This window comes from Oculina patagonica, chromosome 1 (assembly GCF_052425735.1).
Source record: "Oculina patagonica isolate OP01 chromosome 1, crgOcupat, whole genome shotgun sequence".
NCBI lineage: Eukaryota > Metazoa > Cnidaria > Anthozoa > Scleractinia > Oculinidae > Oculina > Oculina patagonica.
In genome coordinates this window covers 17368913-17391005 of record NC_135758.1, presented here as the reverse complement: position 1 = coordinate 17391005, position 22093 = coordinate 17368913, and the positions used below count along the sequence as shown (strand labels likewise).

Genomic DNA, 22093 nt, shown 5'->3' with positions numbered 1-22093 from the left:
TAGTGTGAACCATGATCAATTTATCCTATGAAGACTTCTAAATATTTGACTAAAATATTTTTAGATTTTTGAGAATAAAGGTGCCGTCATGGGATGCTCCAATCCTCACCCACATTGCCAGGTAAGTTTTCAGTTTGTAATACTGCACAACATTCCAATTAAATAAGACCTTACTTATTTTCACTGCAATGTAAAACCACAACAAAACCAAAATCTTGGAACTTGAAGTAAAACTTTGCAAATATAAGTAGCAAGCATGGAAAAATTAAAATCTTGTTATCTAGATCCACACTTGATTGGCTCCTGATTGCTTCTTCTGATGTATCCGCGATTAAACCAGGTTGCATTACTTATAGTACTACAGAGGCCAATTCATTATAATTATGACTTTAATAATATGTTACTTTAACAGTAAAAACAAATTGCCGCAGTCTATTACAGTTTAATGCCGATACTGACTTATTTTAAACTCTTGTTGTTTCAAGATCTGGGCAAGTTCCTTTTTACCAAATGAAGCAGCAGCTGAGGTGATTGTTGTTCTAGTCTTTATGTACATACCCAAGTGCAAGATAGCTTGGTAAATGTGAAGAAAGATGTCAAGTCATAACATCTACCATTCAGAATTCTCAATAACTTTTTTCATCAACCCTTGCATTTAAGTATGCAGATGTTGCAAGGTGGCACAAAACAGACCTTCCTCACCTTTTGTAAACAATTTTATATTCTTATTTGTGGTAGGATCGTACTCAGCGGGAATATCTAGAAGAACATAAAGTGCCAATGCTAGTTGAATATGCAAGACTAGAAGCAGAACAGAAGGTGAATTTTTAAGATAAGAAAAGCCACAAATATGTTTACTGTGCCTTAATCTCAATAACATGTAAAACCTGCTCAATCACCAGTCATGTTTTTCACTGCCGTCCATCACCATCTAAGTGGACCTTTCAGGAAACAGAAGTTCACTTTTAACAAGTTCAAAAGGTCACGTCTGTCAGAACTTTGTGATTGGTAGATTTTGATCCATTATTAATTGTTTGTTTGTCAAGGGTCATCAATTGGCGGTTGCCATAATCATGATTGACGGCAGAGAAAAACGCAATCATTAGCTGAAAGCAAGTTCCATAAACAACCTGAACATTTTCACTTGGAACAATTGTATCTTTGAAGTAATTTGGCTGACAAGGAAAATGAATTCCCTTTTCAATCTGAAGGACAAAAACGTCCACAAATCCCACGTGGTTTGCGAAGGCAATTGTGACTGTGGTGCCAAGTATTTAGCCTAGGTGAAACACAAAGGAACTTCAGTGTTCGGATTGATGAACATTCTGACACCACTAAGGTCTCAGAACCTGCGAGACAACTTCTTGAATTCCCGGGGCACTCATTCACATGCCAAAAGTGGAACATAATCACCTGGCAACACAATTGGCGAAAACACAAGATCATAGAGGCTTTATTTATCGTTTTAAGAATGCCAGAGCTAAACAAAATCAATCTGTTCCCCATGGGAGTGACTTAACATTTAAATACGAAACTACGCGGCAAACACTTTTTAACCCTGATGATGACTTTTAGTCGAAAACGTTGGTTTTATTTGTACATATTTTAGCCTTTTAACCTTTTTTAAATATTTATTTTATAATCTTAGCGAACATTATGTTGAATCATTAGTTGGTTTCTGAACTTCAGAGTTTGCGTGTTATTTAAAAAGGTACACACTTGTAAATTAGGAGTTGTGGCACAAACCGTGACAACTCGCTCGGCTCGCCCAGGCTCGCCTCGCTCCTTGTCACAATTTGTGTCCACAACTCCTAATTTACAAGTGTGCGCGGAACACAAGACGCCTTTCTTACCCCCCTCGCGAAACTAGTTGCAAAAAAAGACGTTTAATCCCAGAAAACTTAAGAAAAAGAAAGCTGCAATCGTTATGCAAAGCATGGTTAAAACTAACAAAAAAATCGGGAAAGCAGGCGTGGAAATGGTAAAAAAAAGGAGGAAAATGTGAGTGGCTTTCACATTCCTAACTTCCTGAAGCAGATTCGCCGGACCCGACAGTGTACCAATCGTTGTATGGCGCCATTGTATTAAATTACAACCAACCTTTAATTGCTGTGCCAGAAACAATTCCAATTGAACAAATGCTCTTATTGAGTAAACGAAGATGGGAAGAGGGAGAACTGGAGAAATTAACTTGTCTGTAAAGAAAAACTTGAAAAGATCTCGTGGAAAAGCGTTTACAACCTACAAAAAAACTAAAGAAAATGAAAAACAAATAACAATCTTTTTAACAGACGAGCTGATTGAAAAATTAAAAAAATTAGACAGCAGTGTTGTCGCAAACGTTTTAACAAGCTAAACAAGACTTGCACGCTCCGGTGAGTGCATAAATTATTGCAGCAACACAGAAAGTCACAACAATGACTTTGATTGCGTGGGTGTATTGCTGTCAAGAAACGGAAAACCCCCTTGACGTAATCTAATTGTTTTTTTTTAGGAGTTTTTAGAGGACAGAGCTCAGTTATAGAAATGCCGTCATGGGTGCATTTTTAGAATATAAACCGATAAATAGAAATGGCGTCAGGGATGTATTTTTTAAGCAAACACCATAACCAAATTTTGGAACCTAAAAGCCAAAAAAATAATATTTTATAAGATAGATCATATTAAATTGAACTGTTTTAACAACCAGACAATTGAAAAATAAATCCTGCGTAAAAATTATTTTTGCTTATACAGCACATTCCAAATCGCACAATAGAAAGGACATTCCAAATCGCACCACACATTCCTGTTCGCTTGTGATTTTTTTTTTTCACGAAAAAAAAATTTTTTTAAAAACGCTGAAAATCAATGGCGAATCGGCATGTTTGGCATGTGTGTGTGACGTACCGGAAGTCCAGAATATTCTAAAGCGACATGATTGTAAACAAGCCGATGTGTTAATCAAGCTTTAAACGGCTAAAGCAAAAAATTCGATAATCAACTTGCAAAAGATCAGAAATTGAAAGAAAAGACTCCTGATTAAAACAGTCGTAGAGAGGGAATTTGACAAACACCACAGCCGGTGTTTGTCATTGGCGATGAGTCATGATATTACACCGTCTAAAAATATCATTCGGGTAATACCCCGACTTTGTACACCCACGCACGCAAACACACAAAAAAATTTGCATGCCGCTGTGGGTCACGCAATTTCTCGCTGTTCGCTTCAACTTAATTGTATTTTTTGCACACTCAGATTTAATCCTTTCGACTCGGCTGAAAGTCACTTTAAGTGCGCTGTAACCTTTTATTTTGCCTCGTTCAGGCAATTAACAACATCGCGGGTTATGTATCGAATATTTTTTTGACACTCGGGCGTGAAATATTCAAACACAAAGTAAACGACAAGATGAGCGCAGACAATCATTCTTTTATAAAATGAAAAAATGTTTTATTGGACTGAAATTTTATTTCGAAATGTCGGTGGCACTTTCGAGAAGTTTTTTTTCCAATCTTTTGCGTTCTTCTCTCTTGATTTCTTCCCGAATTTTTCCGATGTCTGGCTGGAGTGAATTTGTTTGTTTTTTTGCAAAGTTTGAGCGTAAAGTATCTTTAAGTTGGCGATAATTTTGCATTTCTCGTGTGATCAGTTGAAACTCTTTGTCAGAAACAAGATTATCATTCAGAGCTTGTGAGACAGAGCTGTTTATCGAGTCATGTTTTGCAACAGCCAGAGCGAGGATTCTTGAGTGCTTATTAACTTTACGTTCAAGCTTTTTGTTGATAACTGACAGGCCAGTGGAAGCTGTGCCAGATATACCTGCTACTGCTGCAACAGGCACGCCGATAACAATTCCAACACCAGTAAGTGAAGTCGCAACAGCTCCAGAAGACAGAGCTGCCGTCACGGCGCCAAGACAGACCACGGAATAGTGAATAACTTTCCGGACTTTTTTATATTTTTTTAACACAAGCCTGTAATGCTCAGCTTCAGCGGATATTTCTTTTTCAATTTTACTTATTTCAGTCAGCCGAAAATTCTCGGCATTTGTTGGGAGGCTTGGATAAAGTTGTGTTTCTTCGCGATCACCATAAGCAGGGGCACTCGGGAGAACATTAGCAGATGACATGGTCTCGTATACATAAAAGTTATTTTTGTATTTAATTTAATTCAATTCCAACTCATATGTAAGATTTGTGCCGTTAAAATCGAATGGCTTTCCATTCTCATCTCTAATCGAAAGAGTCAGAGATGATACATTTTCTTCAGCAGAAACGTCGCGCAAGACGTTAAAATGTGTATTTTGGTAATAAACTTTTTCATACGGTTTTCCACGTATGTCAAAAAACGCTAAAAGGCTTGATGGCTTACCATTTAGCAAGCTTTGTTGCTTGTCGATAAGGTCACAGTTGATGAAGTAATTTTTAGGATTTGAAACATTATTTACCTCAATTGTTTCAAAAAATTCCTTTTCAATACTTGCGTAATTCTCAAACCCAGGCAAATTAAAGAACTTAATAAGACTTTCATTCAGTCCAAAAGTTTTTAAATTGGGCTCTTTTGCTTTTATTATCAATGAACGGCCTGCAATGCCTTTTGTTACAGAAAACATGTTTTTCTCTGGAAATCCTTTTTCAAAAATACTCCCAATGTCATCGAGTGAGAAGTTTCCTTGCCGTATATAACGCGCCTTCTCTTCCTTGTTCACTTGTTTATAAAAAACTATTCCATCCTTTTCCAAACTATTCCAGCTGTTGTAAAGAGAACAACTTAAAAGCCGGATATAGCTTGGTTTTGGAATAGGCTGGTCAAAATAAACAGTGTTCGGATTTTCTTTTGTGGTAACAGTCAGCACAACCATTTTTATATTAAATAAAAATAAAAAATGTTTAATATAAAAGAGGACCATGGATGCAAAAACAAGAGGTTTTATGAAGTGGATGAAAACCCCAGAAGCAACTACAATTTCTAAAGCGGCAAAAGACAATGCATGGAAACCTTTTCTTGCAAAATATCCAAACGCTGACCGAACAAAATTTGTTGCACAGGTTGAGTTCGCGTACAACCACACAGCAACGGCAGACATTTATTACAAGGCAGGGCAAGGCCATTTGATAAATGTTTTTGGCTCTGACAGCAAATATTGGAGCCCAGAGATGAAAAAAGCACTGGGGGTGAATCAAATTTCAGGCGGTTTTCCACAACAGCTGTCACCAAGCGGCGCAAAAGGCTCATCTTTGCCAATTCCAGCTGTTGGATTTCACGAAGCCGCACCAAGTTTGAAAAAAATATTTAACAGCCAAATAAACATCTACGTCACACCAGACCAATATTTCACAACGAAATTAAGAGAGATTTTTCAAAAAACAAAACTGAAGCATACATCAGGAAAAGAGTCAAAAAGGTGGCTTGCTAGCCAAAATATGGCCTATTGGCCACAGCAACTTAACTTTGCGGTATGGTGCGCGACAACAGGCTGCGGTATAAGTCGAGATATTTTCGATGAAGAGCACTCAGCTCTCAGCTTGCCACCGATTGTGCGAAATTTTTACCTTTTTCACGTTTATTTCACGATAAGGCGAATATTGTTTCAGATGGGGGGAATTCAGAGCGTAAGCGCCTTGCCAGGCGACCCCACTTTTAGCCAGTTCGACAACAAGTACGACGTGGCTTCGTACAAAAGAATATGTGCTGAGTTCGGTGTCGACCCGTCAAGCGATTTCCGTTTCACAACAGGCGCAAACCACGGACTTGGTAACGTTTATATCTGGATCTCAAATATTGGTCCGAAAAATTCTGGGGCAAAATACCCCGATTACGATAAATTTTCGGATGAAGGTGGAACTGCAAGCAAAGGTAACTTGATTCAATACATCGAGCCAGACGACGCTGCATATGCACAGGCAGACTGGTTTTGTCCTAACGGCACTGAAGGGCTTACTCAGGCAGGTTTGTCGAGAGTAAACCAGTCGATAGAGGCTTTTGTCTACTGTATTCTCGGTTCGCAGGTGAACGTTCGAAGTAGCATACTTGGAACAGGCGGCCGTGCAAAGGAAGCGCAAAGTGAGTTCCTCGTGTTGGTTGAAGACGCTATAAGGCAACCTGATCTGGCAAAGTCGGTCCAAAGATACCAATTAGCCATCGACGAAGCTAAGGTTCGGCTTAACCTTGCAGTCTGCCCAGGTGCCTGGCTGATGCCCGCTCGTATGGTGATAAACACAGAAAGCGTTGTTGGTTACAATAACCAGCTTAAGCAGGCTGTTGTTGGGATGAAATTAGGAGTGAATGATGAGGTTAATAAAGCTACAAAAAAAGCAGCTCTTAAACTGATGGCGGGAGGAAAATCAAAAATCAACCCACCAAACAGCCACCCTTCAAATCCTATACACAAGAGCGCCACAGCAAAAAAAAATCAGGCACCTGCAGCAAGCGCTGCTGAAACACAAGCTAGGGACCTTTACGGTCCCCGTCCAAAGGACGGCAACGCGCAAAGCGCTAAACCTACGAAGGCCGTAGCCAATGATTCACACGAAATAAACAAAGCAACTGTCGCTGTTGGCGCGGTTGGAGCAGCAGCTTTGCTCTACACCCTTATGCGCTAACGTCTCTTTTTGATGTATTTTTCAACAAGAAAAGCAACCACAGCAAGGATAAGCAGCCAGGTGTGCTCTGCAAGAAATCCAATTACTTGACCAGCGGTTTTGAAAAGAAATTTCGCAATCGAGCCAATGAGACCAGGCAGAGCTGATGCTACCTTTGAGCCAATATCACTTAGGCCTTTCCCCAACGCTTTGCCGGTTGCCTTCAACGCGTTTGTAATGGCTCCAATAACAGAACCAATCGTGACACCAGCAGCCAGAAGTATTGCTGTTAATGTCACGCCATGTTTTTTGAAGATCTCTTTGATCCTCTCACGAAGTGGAAGCGCCCTTTCTCTTTCTGCAATCTGCGTTTGTAAACGCCCGAGCTCCTCGGTTCTTTCCGCAACTCTTTCTTCCGCGGCTTGTTTGTCAGTGGGGGAGGCATTCTCATCCTCTATAACAGCTTGATCTTCCTCGTTTTGTTGCTTCAGCTCGGCTTCTTTCTCTTTTAGATCATCCAACGCTCTTGTGTCGTTGAGCCTTTCTTGCAAAGTGTTTCTTCTGCTCTCTATGGCAGCGAGGCTTGCCCTTAGTTGGTCGACTCGTGTTTGTTCTTCTGCCTTCTGCTTAGCTTGTTTTTCAAGAGCAGCAACTTCTTTTTTTTTGTTTTCAAAATCCTTTTCAAGATTTTTTTTCAGTTGCTTAAGTCTGCGCAATTCTGATTCATTTTCAACATTTGACCCAAGTTGTTCCATCTTGGCATCTATTCGCTCGATTCTTATTCTGAAATCTTCTACTTCTTGGGTGGCTTTTTCTTTCTGCATGTCAATTGTTTCTGCCTGTTGTATTTGACTTTCAGCTTCTCTTAATCTTGGTCTCATTTCTCTTATTTCTTCATTGTCTTGAGCAATCAGAGATTCTGCTTCTGGCCCAAGGGGGGCTTTAAACTTGTTTGTGAATTTTTTGAGAAGGCCAGTTCCGTCTTTTTTGAAAATTTCGGTCTCGCCACCTTTTGATCCAAAGGATACAATTGTAGTTTCATTGCCACTCTTTTTGCTAAAACCTATTGGGCCTAATTTTGCGAAGTTCACTTTGGGGAATTTTCTTTTGATAAAATCTTTAGCTCTGTCAATCATTGCCGGTTTGTCATCTTGATGAATAAAGCTTCCCAAAAAAGGTGTTTCTTCGTAGGATGTGTCTGGCAGCCCGCTCTGTTCGTGCTGCATCGTTTGCATTTCATGTTGTTCACCCCCATGGTAGGGTGTGGATGCCTCCCCGGGCTGAAATGGTCGGGTTGTGTCGACCTCTTGTTCCTCTTCATCATCGTTATCACTGTTGTGGTCAAGATCTTGGTCCAAATCAGGGTCCTCGAATCCAAAATCACCACCACCTGTTGCCATCGCTTAATTTATATATATATATTTTCAAATTAAACTTTTCAATTTAACAATAAAACCAATCGAGAGATGGCTGCTGTTCAAGAAAACCTTCGACCGGGACGCACAGAGAAAATACTCAGAGCACTGAAAGCCGAGCGCGCTGTAAAACGAATCACTTTTGACCGCACTGAAGCCAATCCAGAGGAAACGTTGTATGTTTCAGTGCCCAAGCTGAACGAAAACGAGGTCATTGTGCCCGGCTCGCTGGCGCTGCGCTTCAACATCGACTTGAGCGGAGGCCATGCCAACAACTTTCTGGTTGACAACGTCAGCCGAGCTCTGGTCGACGATTTTGTTGTAAAGTACGAAGGCACCGTCGTGCAGGACACGGTTGGCTATGACATCTACAAAATATTTGAGGATTTTTTCCTTTCGCAGGAGGAGCGCGACGACAGGGTGCCAGAGGGCATTCAGAGCGAGGACCTTAACAAAATTCGCTCAAATGCTGGCGATAAGAAAACTTCAGGTGTGGACGCAGAAAAAAAGCTGAATGAGATATATGGAAATAAATACCGCATCCGCCTGGATCACCAGATTTTAACTGACCATGGGGCATTTTATCCTCAGGCACTATACAACGATCTTGTGTTCGAACTGAAGCTCGCGGCAGCCGAACATGTGGTCAGAGGCTCAGATACAACAAAACTAAAATACAAGTTGACAAACATCCAGCTGGAGTACGAGATGATAAGAAGCGAGGAAATTGCAGATGAAGCGTTCAGCGCTTATTCGGGCGGCAAAGAGTTCGCTTACGACCACATCCAGCGTGTTAAAGTGGTGACTTTTGCAAAAGGCTCCGACACACGTCTGAATCTAAGGGTCAACCCGCAGAGGAGGTCCATGAAAGGTATCTTGCTCCTATTTATTGAGCAATATAACAAAGGTGCAAGGAGCTCGGAAAAGTACATTAACCCGGACCTTACAAAAGTAAGCATCACTGTCAACGGCTCGCCAAACATGCTGTACAACAACGGCATCGAAGGAATGGACATTTGGGGAGAAGTTAAAAGATTCTACATGAAAGAAAAAAATAAAACGCAGCACATGACTCTGCAAAAGTTTTACACAGAAGACAAGTTTGGCCTTCTTATTGATCTGCGTTCCATGGCTGACCACTCGATGCACGGAAGCGGCACGCGCCTTGTGAACACAAAGGACGGTGTCCAGCTTGAGCTAGAGAGGAAAGCAAGCGGCTCAGGTAATTTGAACTGCCACATTTACGTAATCAGCGACGCCCAAATGAATATACTTGGCAGGCAGTTAGAATCTGTGCTTTTATAATTTTTTCTTTGAAAAAGTGTACCTTAGGTACATATACGAACGAAGATGGATCCTGCCAATATACCCTTCAACGCCCTCATTGTGGGACCAACGAACTCAGGAAAAACAAGATACGTGGTCAATCAGCTTTGTGGCCCTTTCCGAGGCAAGTTTGACTACATCGTGCTCATCTGCCCGACTTTCGAGCACAACAAGACTTATTATCGCTTTGCTGAGGAAGATATTCGATTTTTTGTTTTCATTTGCGAGCAGCACGAGGTGGAATCTTGGTTAAGGCTTTCAAGATTTCTTTTTGAGGGTACGAACACGCTTATCATCCTCGACGACTGTGCTGCTTCGAAAGATGTAAAAGGAAGAACAGGGGAGTTGGTGAATCTTGCTTTCTCTGCTCGCCACGCAGGCTTGAGCATATGGGTGTTAACTCAAAAATTGACAAGCATAACATCCTCATTCCGCGAAAATGTTGCGGCAATCGTTTTCTTTTACACCCCCTCTGCCAAGACCACGAAGGCAATCTTTGAGGATTACGCTGGCGAACTTGCCAATGAGGATTACAAAGAAATCATTTTAAAGCTAAAAAAAAATAAGTTTTCGCATCTTGTCATTTCTCATCGCCACCCTTACGGCACAAAATTTTCTTATTGAACATATTTTTTAGAGTAATAAATGGCTGACCCGTTCGCAACTTCTCCTCCCGAGAGCGTCAAGGGCGCTGCAAGTGAACAAGAATTAGCTTCCGTAATGGAACTGCTAGGAGCTGAACCAGAAAGTACAGAAAGCGCTATGGCACTCATTCAAGGCCCTGACATTCCTGCTTTGCGTGAACAGCTTGCAATCCTTGTTTCAACAGGAAAAGCCAAAGAAGCAATCGGTGTGCAACTGACACACGAGCAGGTGAAGCGCTTGACAGATAAAGAAGTTGAAAAGTACTTAAAGAGATATGAGGCATACGTTGGATCCAAAACAACCGACAGCTTGATTGACAGCTTTATTTTTCTTGTTACTAAAGTCGTTGGTATGGCCGTAAATATCAAGGACGTCAATGATTATCAGAAGGAACTCAAAAACGACTACATCATCAGCAAAGAGCTGTCCACTTTGGCAGGCGGTCTGGCTTTGAAATGCGGCCGATTTCTTGCCGTTGCAAATGCTGCGCTCATCACAACAAAGCACATTGTTTTAAACGAAGCTACAAAGTCGCACACTTCGCTGTGCGAAACCAAAGGTGCTTCCAAAGATGCGGACACAAACACTACTGAAGATTTTTCTGAGCAATGCTAAGAAAATGCTAAGTAATTACTGAACAATGCTTAGCAATTGCTTAGCAAAAAATCTTGCTGAGCAATTTTCTATTTAAATATTATTTTTTTTTATTATAAATGGCCGAGCTCGAACAAACTCCGATCGCTCAAGAAGAACAGAAACAAGTTACTTCAACAACTCCAGCAACAAAGCCTGCCAAAAATCCAAAGCGAGTTGCTGCTGGCAAGCTTGCAGCTGAAAAAACAAAACAGGCTCGTGAAGCACAGAAAAAAGCTGCTGTCGAGGCTGCTGCAATAATTGCAAAAGAAAAGGAAAAGAAATCTGCTGCTGCAAAGCGAAATGCAACACCACCGGACGTAACGGAACCAGCTCCGCCCGAGGCTCAGCCGCAATCAAGCGGTCTCACCACAAATCAATGGATATCTTTGCTTGGTATCGGCGGTGCAATCGTTACAACTTATGTGAAACGCGAAGACATAAAAGGCTTTATAAACGAAAAAAGAAGTCCAACATTTAAAGCTCCGCCAACTCTTATAACTGATGACACACCAGCCCCCGCCGCGTTACAGCAGAAAGTATTGGAAGGGTTGCAACGCGTTCTTCAGACACGCCTTCGACAATCCAAAATGCCATTAGACCTCGCAAACAAAGAGGAATCCGTCCGATGGATTAAAAAATTTCTTTTGAACATTTATTTTTCATTTATTATACCGACAATGTCCCTTGGTTTTATTCTTGACAACCTTGTTAAAGGTGCAGCTATGGCTGGTATTGCATTACTTTGGTTTGAATTTTCCAAAACTTGCGTTAAAACCGCTATTCGGGTGCAAAAGGATGAGGATACAATTTTTAAAAGAGGTATAAAAAAAACAAAAGAAGTTGAATCTGGTGAAGAAGTTGCAAACTTTGCTTCGCAAAACGGTGAAGAATAAACAAAAAAATTTTTCAATTGAATATTTTTTATTATTTTATACTGAACCGCCATGTCCGACAACAAGCTCGTGAAAACGCTCATGGATGCCGCCACCATTACAGGTCTCGCCGCCGGAATCGGCTGGGCTGCCAAAAAAGTTGTAAAAGAAAACTTCACATCCGACCCAAGCAGCAGTTTTATGAACTATGTAAAGTTCACAGCCGTCATGGCTGGCAGCGTTGCACTTAAACAGTATCTCGAGGACCAGAAAATTCTCCCAACCAATTAAAAAAAAATTAGAATAGTATAATAACAAAATGGCAAGCGTCGCGATTATGGCTGGCGGAGCTATCTTGAACGCTGCTGCTTTCATTGGCGGCAACTATCTTGCTCGAGCTTTGGGTGGCGGAGATGACGCCGCTTTGAAAGAAAAAGAAAGACACGACAAAGCTCTCGAGGCTTACCAGGCAGCTTACGCGAAGTACTCTCGCGACCGCACGAAGCTTCTCGACTGGATCGAAACCAACAATGAGATCAAACAGCAAGCGAAACAAAACTTTACGAACACAGACTACGCTTTCAAACTCTACAACCAGGCACATCCTGACAAACAAATGATTCCTCCGAAAGAACCCAAGTTCTCTGATTTCTATCAGCCAAGTGAGCAGCAGAAACAAGGTGAACTTATGTTCGTTGGCGCTGGCGCGCTTGCACTTGGGTACGCTGCCTTTCGGTTTCTTTAAACTTTTCTTTTTTTCTTATATACACATGGATGCAAAGATTTTTGCGGAGCAAAACTTTTCGAAGAAAATCTCGAAAGTCTACTATAGCCCCCAGGGCTACTGGAAGGGAATTGCAGCGATAAAAAAATTAGCCGAGGCGGCCAAGGTTTCCGAAGATGCTGCTAAAAAGTGGCTAGTTAAGCAGGCCCTTTGGCAGATCTACCTTCCGGCACCACGATACGTTCCTCGCCCAAAATTTGATGTTTCTTCTCCTAACGCGGTCCACCAGGCGGACCTTCTTTTTCTGCCACACGACAAACTGCCGCGAGGGCGAAAAGTTTACAAATACGCGCTGACTGTTGTTGACGTTGCCAGCCGATTCAAAGAGGCCGAGCCTTTGACCTCCAAAGATTCAACTGAGGTTGCAAAAGGTTTTCAGACAATTTACAGGCGAAGTGCACTAAAATGGCCACAGATGCTTCAAGTTGACCCTGGTCGCGAATTCATGGGAGCTGTTACCAAAGAAATGGAAAATCACAAAACCTATATTAGACGCGGGCGTGTTAACATTCACAGAGATCAAGCTATTGTTGAACGTTTTAATCAAACACTGGCAGGGCGCCTGTTTGGTTATCAGTACGGTGTCGAGATGAACCTGCCATCTGGCCAGCGGTCGACAGCGTGGGTAAAAAGGCTTCCCGAAGTTGTTACCGCTCTGAACAACGAAGTTACCAGTCTTACTGGAAAAAAACCTGCTGCTGCAATCAAAGAAAAGGCTGTTTCGTCAAAACCGTCCTCAAAATATACAAGACCTGTTGGCAAGAAAGAAAAAAAACTCCCCTCTCTCGTTAATGTGCGCTTTCTCTACCAACCTGGCGAGCTGGAAGGCGGCGTAAAAAGGGCTACAGATCCGATTTGGTCATTAAAAGTCTACAGCATTGAAAGGTCTGTTACTAAACCTAATCAGCCAGTTCTTTATTACTTGCCCGATGGTCCAAAGCGCGGCTTCGTGCGTGAAGAATTGCTTGTTATTCCTCCAAATACACAGTTACCACCAAGCACTTAGTGCTTGAGCCCCTTGGGCTCAGAAAAGCTATAAACGTTCTGTTTCGCAAAACTTATACCCGTAAGCATTTGTATGTATTCCGTCTTCACATATCCATCGCTTTGAGTCAAAGGGGGACAGCGATTTTTTGTTTACCACTATTGAATACATCTCGTGGGCATAGCTTCTTAGCATGTGCATTTCGTGAAAGCTTTCCTTGTTTTGAAAAAGTGTATCTTTGAAGTTTTCATGATCTATTTTATTCTTTGTCACACACTCTTTTACCCCCTTTGCTTTTTTTATATTTTTTTTGTCTTCTGTCATTATTGAATACATTTTTGGCCTCAAACAAACACACTCTGAAATTAGTTTTCCTGCGCATTCGTCTTTCATTTTTCCCAACACCTTTTTGTTTTCGTTTGAATGAAGTGAATGCTCTTCTGGGTAGTCGCTTGTGTCGTACTTGTCAATGTTTTTTGCCATGTCCGCGTAAACGTCTTCTGTTTCTATCTCAAGCAAAAGGCTGTCTGTGTCTGTATACAAAAGCTCGCAACGCTCTCCGTACTCCTTTTTCAGATGGTTGTAAAAGAAGTCATACATGCATAGCTTGCTTACGTCAAGGATGGTCATGCCTGTGTAGACCGGTTTATTAAGAAAAAGCTTACTTTTTCGCATGTCTATTCCAACCAGATCGTTTGAAAACATCACATGCCTTGAATACAATGGGCTTGCAACTAATTTTCTTATTTTCTTTTTTTCGTCGCTGCGCACTATTCTTATGTCTACACGGTTTCTCAAGTTTTCCATTGTTTTTCCAAAAACTGAGTTATTCATTAGCTTGTAAAAGTTCTTTTCAAAGACGCTTTTCGCTTCTTTTCGGAATTCTGTGTTCATCCGGATGTACGGCTCCATCCACGCCTCTTGTTCAAACTCTAAGACCCTGTGCACTTTTTTGAGTTTCATTCCCTGTTTTAGATAAAACTGCAAGTTTCGGTAATGCACGACGTAATTGGTTTTGTCTTCAAGAGTTAAAACAAGCTTTTCGGTGTCTGGCGGGTGCAAATCAAGATTTTTTATTGTTTTGTTTTGGTAAGGCGAAAACATTTCTTTGTTTATTTTCTTTTTCTCTGGTGCTAATGGATAGCTGTTGTGGGCGTCATGCAGCTCTTTCGGGTATTCCAAGTCCACCTCTAAAATCCATCCAGCTTTTGCATACTCTTTTTTTGTCGTTATTTCTTTTTCTGTTGGCATAACCTTTTTCCATCTAAATCCACTTTTTGGAAGCGGCTTGCTCATTGCCCACCCGTAAAGGTTATTCGCATCGAGGTACGTTATGTATTTTTTTGGCTGGCTCGGGTCAAATCCCTCAACATAAGGGTTGTTCGCCTTTGCATACCTCTTGCTTACCATCGAAATTCCGCCTCTTAATCCCCTTTCAACAAAAAGATGCATTTCATAGTCCGTAAGTAACTCAAGCTCCACGCCTGTCTTTTTCAAAAGTGCGTCCCAAGAAAGGCCTGGCGTCGTGTAATAATTCGCGGGATCTAACCCGTACTTCTCAAGACAGATTTTTCGGAAGTTTTCAAAAACGTCAGCCAACAGAGAAACGTCTGTCTTAACGTACAAATCGTGGTAGTCGCCCAGGGTCTGGCAGCCAAAGGTTTCCCACACGTTTTGCGCGTGTTTGTACTCTTCATCCGTTATGTTCTCATCATTAAGTTTGCTGTAAAACTTTTCTTTTTCAGGCAAACTTGTTTCGCTAAATCTTTCCCATGAGTCCATGTATTCGTAAGGATAGATTCCCTTTTTGCAAAGAAGTTCAAAACTTTCATCAGACTGTGTTGAAATAGATTTTGTTATATTTAATGACTCCTTCGGTGTCGCTGTTACAAGTGAATCAAGACTTCCTTGAAGAAAGTTTAAGCTGTCAATAAAACGCAGTCCGCCAAATGAAAATGTGATGTATTTTTCCATGTTGTTTGCGACACATTTTACCTCTTTCTGTGCCTCTTTTGAAATCTTTGACATTGCCTGCATTAAATGGTGCGCATCATAGCCCCTTAGGTTGTGAAATACAACTGGTATTTGGACATTTTTTGGATTTATTCTCATCATCAAGTTACAAATGTTGTGCGCGGCTCCTCGAAACTTCCCTGTTATGTGGCAGTGGTCCTTTACCACATCTTTGTAGTTCGGCTGGATAAGCGGCTTGTGGCACTTCAAACATTTTTTTTGGTTTTTTGCGGCCACTATGTGTGTGTTTTGTGTCAGCTTTTTTAGCTCATAGTGGTGTTCGGTACCAAGGCTTTGCTCCGCTTTTTTCGTGCTGTAATAACATTTTTTGTGAAGCTGCCCAAAGTAATTAAGTTCACCATAATACCCAATCCAAACCGGCAACGAGTCTAAAAAGTTTTGTTTCATCAGCGTTTTTTCGCAAATGTGGCAATCGGTTGCATTTTTGAATTTTTCCCAGTCTTCCGAAGTCATCACAAGGGGTTTTTGCTTTGACAATTCAAATCTTATTTTTTTCTCTTCACTTAAAAGGCAGTTCAAAAACACTTCAACGGCGTTTTCACCCCTGTAAACATAAGGTTTTTCGTGTTTGCCGTCGCTCCTTACAACTGTGTAAGCAAATCCACATGCTTCGTGCTGTTCTGTCTTTTCTGTGTAGCTTTTTTTCTTCAAGTCTTCTAGTTCTTCTCCTTTATCTTTCCTCTTCTGGCGGTCCTCGGGCGTTTCGCGTTTACATCCTTGCATCTTTCTTAACAATGCCTCAAAGTCGGCGTAAATTACAAAAGGCGCTTTCATTTGTTTTTGATAGTTTTTAAAAGAAAGAGTGTTTTTCCCCTCTTCCGGCATTTCGATTCTTGTTGGCCTGCCGTTAACTCCATTGCAGTTTTCTTCGTGCTTTTCGAGCAAGTCTGCTCTTGTAAAACCGGTCAAGCACATCATGCAAAAGTGTTTTTTGTTGTGTGATTTAGTCTGATCGTAGAGCAATGCGCTTACTCTTTTTATAAAACAGTAGTGCTGAATTAATCCTGACTCAATTAACATAAGGTTTATACGGGAAATGCTATTTTCTTTTTTGCTTGTTCTGAGAGGTATCACACAGTCGTCTTCCCATCCAAACACATTTATTGCAAGGTTGTTGTTTTTCGCCTCAAGCCTGTCAATCTGCTTTAGAGGCGTTGGAAAATCAATTCCATTGTAGTTTATTCCGTCGTCAACTGGGTATCTGCTTGTTCTTTGCGGATTTTTCCCATCTCTTGGCGGAAATAATGCAGCTCTCAAAGCCCATTTCAAACATTCGTTATCCCTGTTTTGCACGTTAATAACTGCTTTTTTGTTTGCCAATTTTGGTGGTAAAGGCAGATAACTCCCCCCTCTCAATGGCTGATAACGCGCGACATTGATATACGCCATTTCTATTCTTTCAATTTTCCACCCCGAGCCCTTCTTTGACCAAGCCTCAATTTCTCCCTTTGCTTTTTCGATAAATCTGACAAACTCTTTTTCGATTTCTTCTTTGGTGTTTTTAGAAAACACGTGCGGTTCTCTTTCACTGAAATAGTGGTTCATGTGTTGCGTAACTCCGTCTCTTTGTATCGAAAATTTAACTTCAAGTCCAAAGCTTGCTTTTAAGCTTCGTAAGTCATCAATTTCGCTTACTAAAAGATCATAAAACTTTTTCTTGTTTTTTCTTGCAAAAATGTAAAGATCTTTGTTGTTTTCGTTAGCTTCCGGTATGTTCATTTTCCATACACGGAGCCATTCGTTAAAATCGTTGTGTTCCAATAAAAAAGACAAATTTCTTTGGGGGTTTCTTTGAAATTCACGGAGGTTTTCCTCCATCATAGCTTGCAAAACTTCTGACGAATATCTTGCGGCAGCCATCTGTTGCATATACTAAAGAAAAATATTTGTTCAATTGAAAAATAAATCTAGCACACAGGTGGCGCTCTCTGTTGCTGCGGGCCGTTAGAGGTGCCGCCAACGCCTTTTTTGCAACTCGTTTCGCGAGTGGGGTAAGAAAGGCGTCTTGCGTTCCGCGCACACTTGTAAATTAGGAGTTGTGGACACAAATTGTGACAAGGAGTGAGGCGAGCCTGGGCGAGCCGAGCGAGTTGTCACGGTTTGTGCCACAACTCCTAATTTACAAGTGTGTAAGGTGCAGTAATTTGCAAAGAATAAAATTGTCGAGAAGTATGGCAATTGCGCTAAACTCAGAACAGAGGTACAGTGTAAGACTTGCATAAAAAACTAGCTGTTACTAGCTAAGCACTGCATATAGCAAGATCCAAAATACATTCTGTAGTCTAGAGATAGACTCCAAAGACCAGTGACTTTAAGTACCAGGTACACAAGTCATGTATATTAAGTTTTTTTTTTGCCTTTTAGGTCCGAATTGTTGTGGAAAATAGTGATTGGATTGTAGTGGTACCTTACTGGTATGTAGCAGATTGTTTAGGAGTCATTGTTGTCACACCCTGGGGAAATTGTCGCAATCCAGACATTAATGTCACTTGCAATTATTTTTAGAGTCCCCCCCCCCCTCCTCCTTTTCAGTGTTGAACCCTTTGTAGATAATAATTGAAGGCCTAAGCGCAAGAAACGCACTTTGTGTTTTGGCCAAATTAAAAAAATGTCACAAACAACTCCAAATTTCGCACGCAAGTTCGTTTACGTGTGCTGAACATTGATCTGTATTCAAATTCGCTGAATCTAGCTCCGTTTTTTAGAAATTACGTATGCAAAGAACAAAGGCGTTTGCAAAGCTTACGTTCTCCACCGTCAGCCAGCAGCATGAGTTTTTCGACACATCGTGTGTAAATCTTTCCTTCTAGCGTTATTTAACTGTCCGGGGAGGTTGAAAAACGTGTCAGAGCCATGATTTTAGTTCCTATCCACCATTTTGAGGATTCGCTTTAAGAAAAGGACTGGACTGAACACATTGTGACGCGATGTCACCTGATAGGCGTCACGTGAGAGGAAAGAGAAAAAAAAAATGGCCGTTTGTTCCTGAAAATCATTTGAAGTCTTTGGTTAGTTTTAGCGTAAGTGCTGCTGCCAGGTGGTTGAAGGACATCATTAAGTCTGAATACCCGTAAGTTTACAGCATCGCTCGAAGAACTGAGTGATGTTTCTGCCTTTGTTTTGCACAACAGCGCTGTTTAGCGCTTCGGAAAAAACGTTGCACAAACCGAGGTAGTTTTGAGCCTGGCAGCATAGAGAGTCTAAAACAAGAGGTTTCTTGCCGGGAACTTCGTCAACGCGAGTTTTGCAGCATCCGCTTGGGTGCTGCCGCGACAAAGTTGCCGAGAAGTGACCTGGTTTTAGACTTTAAAAAATTCTTTATATGTTCCCCAGGACACCTTCCCTTCGCAAAATATTTTCTGTGTCTCATTAAATATTCATCAATGAATCTATCGATTCGTGCGAACGAAAACCTCATAAGTTTATCTTGTTTTCGCGGGATTTTGTAGATGTGTGATGATGTAAGGAGTGGAGATAGAAGTGAGAGCAAGCCGGCGGCACTCAACTGAAAGCAAAACTAGTATAATGTGACAACACGAGCAAACGTATTCAATCAACAATCAGTCTTTATTTCACTTTCACCTCGGCAAATTACAGCTAACGGTGACAGAGTAAAATAGTCTTGCCCGAAACAACAGAAACTAGCTAACCGCAAGCAGACTGCAGAAAAAGCTAGCTGCAAGCAAACTGGCGTGAAAGCTTACTGCATTAAAAGCGCGATCTAAAGGTTGAGGCTGACTCTGATCCTAAACTTAACTTGAAACGGCTTAACCCTAATCCCTTGGGGTTAGTGTTAAGTTTTTGCTTGTTTTTTTTTTTTTTTTTTTTGCGTTAGGGCTAGGCTTTTGCGTTAGGGCTAAGTCTGTAACCCTAATCTGAAACTCTAACCCCGACCCTACGGCCTTGGGGTTACCTTTTGCGTTAGGGCTAGGACTGTAACCCTAAAAATTTAGCTGACTTCATCGTCTTGAGAAACAAAAGGTTTCCTTTGTTTATCGTTTGTAAAAGAAAAGTCAAAAGACACCGCGCCAGCAAAAACCTTGTCTTTTTGCATGTGTTATTTTTCGAAAACGAAGGAAAGACCAGCAAAATTAAATACAGGGCAGTGTTGAGCACACGTAAACGAACTTGCGTGCGAAATTTGGAGTTGTTTGTGAGAATTTTCAATTTGGCCAAAACACAAAGTGCGTTTCTTGCGCTTACGCCTTCAATTGTTGGTGCAACATGGTTGGGGGCACGACATTGAGACGGGGGGGGGGGGAGAAAAAGAAAGAAATTTCATATTGGTAATGGTGCCGCAACACTTTTGACGAGCATTGTACATTTTATGTTATATATATGCCAGTAAGTCTTTAATAAGTTAAACTTGTTTTTTTTTAATACAGGGCAACTTGGCCTTATGAAGTTCTGCTTCTTCCAAGAAGACATGTGAAGAAATTATCAGATCTCACAGAGGAAGAACAAAAACGTAATGATTAATGAACTCTAGATCTTGATGTTATTTTTTTAAATGGTATTATCTAATGTTAGTAATATACAGCTGTAGTAATGCTCTCACCAATTATCAAATGATTAATTATCAATTAGTGGTATATCTTGAACCTTTATCATAGATCTTGCTGACATTATGAAAAGACTTCTCACCAAATATGACAACTTGTTTGAAGTTTCATTTCCTTACTCCATGGGCTGGCATGGTAAGTAAACCACAAACACTTGACTTCCTGTATTTCTGGAATTTATCTGGGCTTCCAATAAAACATTGCAAAACTTGCCAAACTGACTTCTGGTTATTTCTGAACCCTTTAACCCCATGGTAAAGGTTCTGTCTACATTCAGGCGAAAGTCACCAAACCAATGGACCACATCAATAGCATGAGGCAACTTGCAGTATTTCATAGCACTTATGCTGGATAGAATGCTAGTCTATTGCAAATTGTCAGCACATTGGAACCTATTAATACTGATGGATAAAGAGAGGTACTGTGGGTCAGAAATTAGTGTCTTGCTCGAGGACACTACTACAACATGAAAGGCATGGTGGCCTTATGGTTAGCATGATGGACTCCGGATTGAGTGGTCCAGATTTAAACCCTGGCCAGGGTACTGCATTGTGTTCTTGGGCGCTGACACTTTACTTTTATGGTGCCTCTCTTCACCCAGGTGTATAAATGGGTACCAGTGAATTTAGCCCTGTGATGAACTAGCATCCTATCTATGGGGGGGGGGGGGGGGAGTAAAAATACTACTACTGTATTCCCTTCATGCCACTGAAACCAGTAAACCTCCAGCCTAATGGGCCAAAGGGCTGATATGCAGCCTTTTCCTTTCAAGGACACAACAGTTTTGAGTATTCCCATGGCCAACTGTGCATGAGTTCAGGCCACTCAGTCTGTAGTTCAGTGTTAAATTGTTCCTTGTGTTCAAATGTGAAGAGAAGTTTGAGGCTGTTAATCTCATGTTAATATTAAACCTTGGAAAAAATAGATAATATGTAAACAAGAAAACAGAGAGAGGTTATCTGGCAGCAAATGCCCCCTATGTGTGCAAATAGCTTAAGCGATAATAAAAAGGGTCATAGGCATGCAATGCATGCAGAGATTAAGATAATAGTAATCTATCATTGTGGGCCTGCAATGCATGCAAAGCATTGGATAGTGAATTGTTAAGCTTCCTAGCATCCTTTGGTTGATAACTTAGTTCTCCAGGGAGTGATGTTAAAAAGAGAACCTAGCAAGTCAAGAAGATGCTCTTTCAGCTGATCACTTTTAAAATTTTCTAAAAAAAATTTTTTATTCATTTTTGAAAAGCATTGATGATGTTTTTGCTGTCAGTGGTTATATATAATCTATCTTTTTTTTTTCAAAATTAATATGTGGAGCCTAGTGATCTGGCATCAGTCTTATCTTTAAATCTATGTCATGCTAATTTTTATTGTCCACATTTTTTGAATGGTTGACTTACTAGCTAATTAATTGCTTACAGTTTTCCTAGAGCTTCTTCAAAAACATATACGGTAATATTCCAAGAAAAACATCAGCTAAATAAAATTCCATGCTAAAAGTATGTTTATTTGTGCACTGCAGGTGCGCCTTCAGGTAAACAGGACACAGACTGTAGGTGAGACTTATAATTACCGGGTCCGGATAATCTGCGAGCCAGCGAGCCATGCGAGCCATTTCGGTTAGCCTAAATAGCACATTGGTTAGCCTAAATAGCACTCTGGTTAGCCTACAGTTAGCTTAGGTAGCTTGCGGTTGACCTTTTATTGGGATTAGGAATTTCTGGCTCGCATGCGGCGCATGCCTCGCAAATCATGCGAGCCATGTGAGCCATTTAGGTTAGCCTAAATAAAACACATTGGTTACCCTACATATCACTCCGGTTAGCCTAAATAGTACTCTGGCTAGCCTACAGTTAGTTTAGATAGCTTGCGGCTAATTAGCCTTTTATTGGGATTTGGGATTTCTGGTTCGCTGGCTCACATATTATCCTAACTCTTAATACCAACAGATGATCCAGTCTTTATGAATATACTCATCTTTGTGTCAAGTTGTCCAACTCATAACAACATTATGCCTAGTGCAATTAAATTTGTTCATTTTATTTCCTGGCAGTCACTGGCAGTTACATGCTCATTACTACCCTCCTTTACTTCGTTCTGCCACGGTAAGAACATATTGTTATTGCTTAAGGCCATTTGGGTATTACATGGATCCTTAATTATTATATTGCGAACTCCAGTACAAGAAAGGTAGTATTCCTGTTGTCCCAGAGTTAATGTGAAAAATCTAATCCAGCTTTCAGCTTGTCTTGCTTGATAGCTATTGGT

At 40.9% G+C, this 22093-nt stretch overlaps 1 protein-coding gene across 3 annotated transcripts in view; it reads left to right on the top strand.

Moving 5' to 3' along the window:
* The window catches only part of LOC144659602 (galactose-1-phosphate uridylyltransferase-like), a 29085-nt gene that overhangs the window by 3741 nt on the left and 3251 nt on the right, over positions 1 to 22093 (top strand). For all 3 annotated transcript variants that reach the window (XR_013571931.1, XM_078520084.1, XM_078520073.1), the window contains exons 5-12: positions 65 to 121; positions 486 to 527; positions 739 to 819; positions 17626 to 17675; positions 19647 to 19729; positions 19875 to 19958; positions 21348 to 21381; positions 21879 to 21930. Coding sequence is in view for 2 of the 3 variants with exons in the window: in XM_078520084.1 (XP_078376210.1) it covers positions 65 to 121; positions 486 to 527; positions 739 to 819; positions 17626 to 17675; positions 19647 to 19729; positions 19875 to 19958; positions 21348 to 21381; positions 21879 to 21930 (483 nt within the window). In the remaining variant the exon portion in view is untranslated. The remainder of the gene's footprint in view (positions 1 to 64; positions 122 to 485; positions 528 to 738; positions 820 to 17625; positions 17676 to 19646; positions 19730 to 19874; positions 19959 to 21347; positions 21382 to 21878; positions 21931 to 22093) is intronic.